This window comes from Chinchilla lanigera, unplaced genomic scaffold, assembly GCF_000276665.1.
Source record: "Chinchilla lanigera isolate Chin_1 unplaced genomic scaffold, ChiLan1.0 scaffold00158, whole genome shotgun sequence".
Lineage (NCBI taxonomy): Eukaryota > Metazoa > Chordata > Mammalia > Rodentia > Chinchillidae > Chinchilla > Chinchilla lanigera.
In genome coordinates this window covers 1,854,922-1,863,542 of record NW_004955559.1, presented here as the reverse complement: position 1 = coordinate 1,863,542, position 8,621 = coordinate 1,854,922, and the positions used below count along the sequence as shown (strand labels likewise).

Genomic DNA, 8,621 nt, shown 5'->3' with positions numbered 1-8,621 from the left:
AAAAAAAAAAAAAAAAAAAAAAAAAAAGAACAAGAGTTGCTGGGAAACATGGAACACACCTGTAAGCCCAGCACTTGGGAGGCTGAGGCAGGAGTATTGCTGTGAGTTTGAGGGCAGCCTGGGCTACATAGCAAGTCCTTGCTCAAAACCAAAAAACAGCTGGGCGTGGTATCGCACACCTGTAATCCCAGCACTCAGAAGGCTAAGGCAGGAGGATCGTTGTGAGTTTGAGGCCTGGACTACAAAGTGAGCTCAAGGCCAGCCTAAACTGTATAATGAGACCCTGTCTCAAAAACACAAAAAACAAACAAACAATCAAAACAAATAAAAAGCCAAAAAGACTGGCTCTGGGGAGAAGGATCTGGAGTGAGGACCTTGGGAGCTACGGTGGGGCAGTAGAGACAAATCCATCCTGCCTGAATCCGCTCTCCCTCCCTTCCTATCTCCTCCGTCACGCTCTTTTCCCTCATTCCGATTCTGGTTTCCTTTTCCCTCCCTGGCTTCCTTCTCCCTTTCCTCCCCGCCCTTCCTTCCCTCCATCTTTCCATTTTCCAGAAGCGTTCCCGTGGGCCCAGGCGCCCTGTGTCCCTCCCAAGGGAGACAACCTGCTTGGATCGGTTCGTGCACATCACAGACGGCCGGTGACTGGGCCACCCCCGGGCCAGCCTCACCCAGGCTGTGCGTTAGTCTTTCCCAGTAGAGCCAGGGGCCTCCGCACATCCTTATTTTTAACTGGACTCCTCCATGAAGACATTGTTTCCAAATAAGACCAAGTTCTGAGGCCATGAGGACTAGGACTTCAACACACCTCTTTTGGAGGGACACAGTCCAAATGACCACAGACTGCAACACGGTTTCGGGCTGAGTCAGCAAACAGTACCTGCTTCACACAGTCCACCCCTTGGTTGCCGTCATAGGTACTCAGCTCCACAAAGAGGAGAAAAGGAAAGCAGGCAGAATCGCAGACATTTTCACCCTCTCCCTAGAGGGAGACTCAAAGGCACCCTGCCCACCAGAGCTGGGGGAGCTGCCTTAGTTGGTCCCAGAACTCCCTGCCGACCAGGTTCCTCTCCGTGCGCTTCCATCCCCTTCCGCTGCGACTCCTGCCCGGCGGCATGTGCCCTGCCGAGTCCGACCGCCATCGCTGCGCCCCGGTCAGAGCGCGGAAACTGGTTCTTGACCCCAGAGTCTGCAGCTCACAGCACTTGGAGGTCATAACACCAGACACAGCCGGGGTGGGGCCGCACAGCCGCGACCCCAGCACTCGGGAGGCTGAGGCAGAAAGATTGCACGTTTGACCTCAACCTGAGCTATATGGTGACTTAGTTAGCGGTCTCAAAATAAAAAAATAAAAATAAAGGGCTGGGGATGTGCTCAAGTGTGAAAGTCCTGGGTTCAGACTCCAGTGTCACAAAACAAACAGAGACAACTGCTTGACAAAACCGAATTTCCTCTGCTAACATTCATGGGATCTGAATGGGATCTGAAGTTCTGAGTGATTTATCAATCAGAAGCAGGGATGTGGCAGTGTGGGAAGAAAGGACCCTACACCAATTTTTTTCTTTTGCAGTACCAGGGATTGGACCCAGGGCCTTTGCACTGAGCTACGGCCACAGCCCTTTTTAATATTTTGAGACAGGGTCTCATTAAGTTACCAAGCAGTCCAAGCTGAGCTGGAACTTGTGATCCTCCTGCCTCAGCCTCACAGAGTGCAGGATTGCAGGTGTGCACTGCCACACCTGGCTGACTAAGCCAACTTTCATCAGCCAGAATAACCGATCACACCTGCACAGATGTGACAGCTTCAAAGTGGGATTTAAGCTTCGGGATTTAACTCCATTGTTCTCTTAGGGGCTACTTAGCTCAGAAACACAGGCCTTGGCCAAGTCAGCCGGAAACCTTTAGTTTCTGCCCTGCCTTTTCGGAGTCTCCGGGAGATGCTGCCACTGACGCCTACTGAAGAAGAGCTGCTGTATTTTTTTTTCCCCCAGTTCTGGGCATTGAACCCAGGGCCTTTCTACTGAGTGACATTCCCAGCCCATTTTTTAATTTTTCAGACAAGGTCTTGCTAAGTCACTAAATTGCCTTGGCTGGGCTCGAATTTCTGATCCTCCTGCCTCAGGCTCCCAGAGTGCTGGGACCACAGGTGGTGCCGCCATGCTTGCCTGAGGAAGAGCTGTAGGAGTGGTTGAAGGCCTCATATTCACTGGTATGGCGATGGCCGGTCCTCCAGAGGGGCTCAGGGCCTAGGAGGGCCTGGTGCCCCTGATTCCACCCAGATTTGCTCATTTCTATGCCTCGGGGCCTGAGCTGCACTAAGTAGTGGCCGGATCTGGACTCCATTGTGGCAGCGTGGCCAGGTTGTCCAGCCCAGACCGTAGAGGGCGAGGCCCCCTGCTCACTTCCAACGCCCCCACCGCCAGCAACAACAGTGCTGATAACAGTGCTGTGGTGTTAAGTCACAATCGCTCTGCCCCAGCCTCCCGGCCTCTAGCTACACCCAGGGGTTGGCACCTGTCCTGTCCTGCTTTTCATCTCTTACAGTAGAGCCGCACCCTGGAGGGGCCTCTGATTCCCCCAGGGGTTCCCAGCCAACAGCTTCACTGACCCGCTCTACAGCCCACTGGTTGGGGTTTTTTGTCCTGGGGTGGGAAAGCCTCACTCTCCTCTGTCCAGGGTGTCTGGAGACAACCCCAGGAGCTCCTGTACTTTCTGGACATCTGTTCTGCACAGCCACTTTGTCCTGGCCCTGCTTTCTCTTGGAGCAGAGTTGGAAAGGACAGATGTCTGTACCCAAACAGAAGGCAGTGGGCCAGGGATATAGCTCAGTGGCACAAAACCTGCCTGGCAAGTACAAGGTCCTGCGTTCGAGTTCCGGTGCCAAAAAAAAAAGAAAAAAAAAGCCAGTGCTTGGGGCTGTCTTGGCCAGGAGGGAACTCTTGTGTCACATTTTGGAACCTCCTTACAGTTGTCACAGGCCATGGCCAGTGAGTGAAGAAGCCACCAAGAGCCACGTATTCATTTCAAGTTCAACTGGCTGTGACCAGGAGGGAGACAGACCTGGTGGCTGAGTCTGTGCTATCCAGGAAGCTTCTCCCCAGAGGGGCTACGCCTGGCACACTCGTGTGGACAGCTTCAGAGTGCTGGTCCCCACTGAACAGCAGCCACACGCACTCACACACGCACCGCTGACACACACTCACATGCTAGCGACATAAACAGTTTTTTGATAATGGGGATTGAACCTAGGACTTTCACAGTCTAGGGGAAGTCTTTTTGAGACAGGGTCTCACTATGCAGTTCAGGCTGGGCTTGAACTCACTTTGTAGCCCCAGGCTGACCTTAAACGCGCAGCAATCCTCCTGCCTCAGCCTCCCAAGTGCTGGTATTATAGGCATGCACCACCATACCCTGCGTCCTTTTTGTATACTTTCATTCTGACACAAGGTCTTGCTAAGTCACTAAGTTGCTCAGGCAGGACTGGAACTTGCCATCCTCTTCCTGCCTCAGCCTCCCAGAGTGCTGGGATTACAGGCGTGAGTCACTATGTTGGGCAAGACCCACAGCTAAACAAACAGTGCACTCACAGGAGGTTCCCAATTTATAGTGGTTTGACTTACAGGTTTTTGTGGTTCGAGAGCTGTACGTATTCTGAACTGTGCTCCTTCCCCAGCAAGCGCTGTGTGCTCTCAGACTCTTGCAGTGAGCTCCACGCCATGAGCCCCACAACCTCGAGGGCGAACAGCTCGCACTCTAGGGTGCTGTGCTGCCGAGCTGTGATGCTTGGTGAACTGGATGTATTCAATGACTTTTTCCTTCTTCTTCTTTTTTTTTTTTTTTTTTTTTTTGTGTAGGGATTGAACATGGAGTATTGTGCCTGCTAAGCAGCTGCCCTACCACTGAGCTACATTCCCAGCCCTTTCTATTTTATTTTGAGACAGGGTTTTGTAAGATGCCCAGGCAGGGCCCACACTTGGCAATCCTCCTACTTCAGCTTCTCGTTTAACTGGGATTAATGATGTGCAGTACCATGCCTGGATAAATACATTTTTGATTTATGATATTTTCAATTTACAGTAGATTACAATGTGGCCCATCAAAAATCAAGCAGTTGGGGTCTGGGATATAGCTCAGTGGCACAAGCACCTGCCTGGCAAGCGCAAGGTCCTGAGTTCGATTCCTGGTACCAAAGAAAAAAACATCCAAGAGTATTTGTACTCATATATACATGTACCTTATTCACAACCACCTACACACTATACATCCACACATATATATACACAATAGATGCACACTCATATGCTACAATGTATATGTCCATTGCTATGCACACAATTTCACCATAAATATACACACCATGTATAGACACCCCCCACACAATGTACACACATCCTCCTTCATAAAAATACCATATAAAAGCACAACATCTACACATACCTGCACAAACATACACTCTAGCCAGGCATGGTGGCACACTCCTGTAATCTCGGCACTTGGGAGGCTGAGGCAGGAGGCTCGCCGTGAGCTCGAGGCCATTCCAGGCTACAGAGTGAGGTCAAGACTAGCCTGAGCTGCACAGTGAGACCCTGTCTCAGAAAGAAAAGAAAGATCGATCGATTGATCTGTCCAGCCTAGCATGATCAACATAGTGACTTAGCAAAACTCTGTCTCAAAATAAAAAAGGGCTGGAGATGTCGCTCAGTGTGAAGGCCCTGGGTTCAATGCCCCCATACAAAGACAGAGAGACTGTAGAGACATATCTGCATGCGTGTACTCATGCATGCACCCACTATGTACACGCAAGCAGAGGAAACCCAACTCATGCGCACCCACCAGGTAGGTGCACACAGCAGGTGGCCCTGTCACGCACCCCTGGGCTGCGTGGCATCTGCAGCTGACGCCCTCCCTTCCCTCCCAACAGCCATGGCCAGCGCCCAGAGCTCCTTCTCCTTCCCCATGGGGCACTTTGTCCTCTTCGTCTTCATCGCTTCCACCGTCTACCACCTGCAGCAGCGGCTGGCGCAGATGGAACCCAGGTGGGAGGAGCAGAAGGCGCGTCTCCCACCAGCGCCGCCTGTGCAACCCGAGGGCAGCGAGAGGCCCACGGCCCCGCAGCCTGAGGGCATGTGGACGATCAACGCCATCGGCCGCCTGGGCAACCAGATGGGCCAGTACGCCACGCTGTACGCCCTGGCCAAGATGAACGGGCGGCCGGCCTACATCCCCGCGCACATGCACAACACGCTGGCCCCGCTCTTCCGCATCAGCCTCCCGGTCCTGCACGGCGCCACGGCCGGCAGCGTCGCCTGGCGCAACTACCACCTGGACGACTGGATGCAGGAGCGCTACCGCCACATCCCCGGCCGCTACGTGCGCCTCACGGGCTACCCCTGCTCCTGGACCTTCTACCACCACCTGCGGCCCGACATCCTGCGCGAGTTCAGCCTGCACGAGCACGTGCGGCGCGACGCCCAGGCCTTCCTGCGGGAGCTGCGCGTGGGCGGCGCGCGGCCGCGCACCTTCGTGGGCGTGCACGTGCGGCGCGGTGACTACGTGCAGGTGATGCCGCGCGTGTGGAAGGGGGTGGTGGCCGACCGCGGCTACCTGCGGCAGGCGCTGGACTGGTTCCGCGCCCGCTACCCCGCGCCGGTCTTCGTGGTCACCAGCAACGGGATGGCCTGGTGCCGGGAGAACATCGACGCCTCGCGCGGCGACGTGGTGTTCGCGGGCACCGGCGTGGAGGGCTCGCCCGGCAGGGACTTCGCGCTGCTCACGCAGTGCAATCACACGGTCATGACCATCGGGACCTTCGGCATCTGGGCCGCCTACCTGGCGGGAGGGGACGCCGTGTACCTGGCCAACTACACGCTGCCCGACTCGCCCTTCCTCAAGGTCTTCAAGCCCGAGGCGGCCTTCCTGCCGCAGTGGGTGGGCATCGCCGCCGACCTGTCCCCATTGCTCAAGCTGGAGGAAGAGAAGTCCCACCAACGCGGCCACACCACGCGGCCGGGGCCTGGCACGAGCAGGCCGGGGGCGCCCAGCTCCAGCCTCAGTTAACCCAGCAGCTCAGCAGCGTCATGGGCGAGCTCAGCGCCACCGTCTTGTTATTTTATTGTTGCATCTTAGAAATTGTAATGGTAACACTCCTCACAGGGAGTTCGCACTGCACAGGATACAGCTCGCTTTTTTCCCATTCCCCTCCCTCCCCCTCCCTTCCCCTCATTTACAAAAGCTGTTTTCACTTTCCCCTCTGTTCTTTTTTTTTCCCCGTCCCTTCTTTCGTCCCTCCCCCCTTGTTTCCCTTCTTATTTGAACACTTTCTTCCATTTCCCAGTATCTGTCATACATTTTTGCACTTTCGGCTTCTCATACTGGAGAAACAGTGTGGTATTTACACATGTGCCACCCGTCTTCCTGCTGTGCCAGTGTCTCCTCTCAGCCCTGTTGTCTTTGGTCCCAAAAGGGCTGCCACAGATCCAGCTGTTGCATGCAGGCAACCTCTTTCAGAGGCAGCAAAACATTTTTTAAAAAGCCTCATTCTTATCCTGGGTCCTTTTGAAGAATGGGGGAAACCATCTATATCCCTCTCCTGTTCACTATTAGGATCTATCCCTGAGCCTGGCTATTTATGAAGGTCTTGGAGGACCTCAGGACGGTGGCATCATAATGACAGGAGATGCCTCGATTATATATGCAGAGCAGGGGGCAGGGCCAGGTCTACTCTTCCCCTTGGACCTTCTTGCAAGAACTTGGGTTGCCCAGAAATCACGCTAATCCCTTTGGAGGCCGGTGTTTCCTCTGACCCAAAGACCTCCCGTGAGGCTTCAGCTCTCAAAGGGCCCAGCGTCTCTCAGCCCCACACTGACACCAAACTACTATACACGGGGGCTGGGGATTTTGCTCAACAGCACAGTGCCTGCCTGGCAAACGCGAGGTTGTCAGTTCGATTCCTGGTACCAGAAAAAAAAAAAAAAAAACCACCACACATAAACCCTGGGGGACATCCTGAAATCACACAAACCACAGCACCAGCCGGGCATGGTAGGGCACTCCTGTCATCCCAGCACTTAGGAGGCTGTGGCAGGAGGTAGGAGTTTGAGGCCTGAACTCTCTGTAACTGTATAGATCACCAGCTTGGACTATACAGTGAGTTCAAGGCCAGCCTGGACTACACAGTGAGACCCTGTCTCAAAGATATATGCATCTATTCTCTAGCCTTTCCCTAAGTATATGTGGTGCACAACTATTATGTAGCAGAAAGTGGTCCAGCGGCAGGGGCGTGCTGTGCTCTTGGTGGTTAGGACAGCCTCATTTCAGGAGCCGCAGACAGAGCCCTCACTGTCACTCAGACACAGCTGGACCTCCAGGAGAGAGACCCTGGAGGCCTCAGTGCCAGACGCCCCAGGCCCCAGTCAGAGTCAGCATCCCCTTTGGGGCCATTTCCTGTAGGCCGTGGGCGGGATGGCCTAGGGCAGATCTAGTAGGGAGTCCGAGTGGGCTCCCAGAGAAGGCAGTGAAGCAGGGAAGCCCCTTGGCTCCCAGCGGGACTTCCTATTAAAAGCTGGCGCTGGGCTGCGGCTCAGTGGTAGAGTGCTTGCCCAGTGGGGACAAAGCCCTGGGTTCCATCCATGGTTCCACAGGAAAAGAAAATCTGAGACCAGTTAAACTTAACAAAGTTTGCTTGACCAAGAAAAACATTCCAGTTTGGGGCGGCATTCCACACCCTGGATGGTTCTGTGTACCAGGGCTACCTGTGTAGATGGGTATCTGTAACCAGAGCAAAGGAAGTGACAGTCAAAAGCAACCTGATTGGCTGCAGGGGCCTATTTGCCTTATATGGGCGGGTTTGGGTAGCTTTCAGCCTCTGATTGGCTGGAGTTTCAGCTGCTGTGATTGGCTAAGACTCCACAACTTGGTTACAAGGGTGTACTGTTAGGTTACCTTCCAAGCAGCAATCCTCATGATTGGAGCAGAGAGGGGGCTTACTGGGTGATCAAGGGCAAATGTGACTTTCATCCAAGCTAGATAGTACCTATTTGGTTTTGGTTTTGGTTTTTTGAGACAGGGTCTCGTTATGGAGTGCAGGCTGGCCTTGAACTCACTCTATAGTTCAGGCTGGCCTGGAACTTGTGGGGATCATCCTGCCTCAGCCTCCCAAAGTGCTGAGATCACAGGTGTGGACCACCATGCCTGGGCTGACCCTGATTTAGTTCAAGGATGTCAGGCATATTCCTGCATTTACATATTGCAGGATTTCACATGTAGAAATCCTCCTGAATAGACAAATCCATAGGAACAGAAAATAGATATCTCCCTGGAGCTGAAGAGGATGGGCACAGTGGCTTCTTTCTGAGATAATGAAATGTGCCGATACTGGCTGTGGCCATAGCCAAGCAAGTCTGAGAACACTGAGTGGATTGTTAGTTTTGTAAATTATATCCCAAAAATGCTGCAAAGAAATGAATCACCTGTCTCAGTGTCTGCCGTGGGTTCTGGTAATTGTATAGTTGTGTAACCAGCACCATGATCGAGATACAGAAGGTTCTGTCACACCCTAAAGCATTGCTGCGCTTCTTGGCAGCAAATCTCCCAACTCCCAGGCCAGGCAACCATGGATCTGC

The 8,621-nt window shown here is 53.6% G+C and overlaps 1 protein-coding gene across 1 annotated transcript in view; it reads left to right on the top strand.

The window, feature by feature from the left end:
• The window catches only part of Fut2 (fucosyltransferase 2 (secretor status included)), an 11,178-nt gene extending 4,773 nt beyond the window's left edge, over positions 1 to 6,405 (top strand). Inside the window, exon 2 of the mRNA XM_005412938.2 lies at positions 4,922 to 6,405. Coding sequence (XP_005412995.1) covers positions 4,924 to 6,057 — 1,134 coding nt within the window. The 5' untranslated portion in view covers positions 4,922 to 4,923 and the 3' untranslated portion in view covers positions 6,058 to 6,405. The remainder of the gene's footprint in view (positions 1 to 4,921) is intronic.
• Positions 6,406 to 8,621: the final 2,216 nt, after the last annotated feature.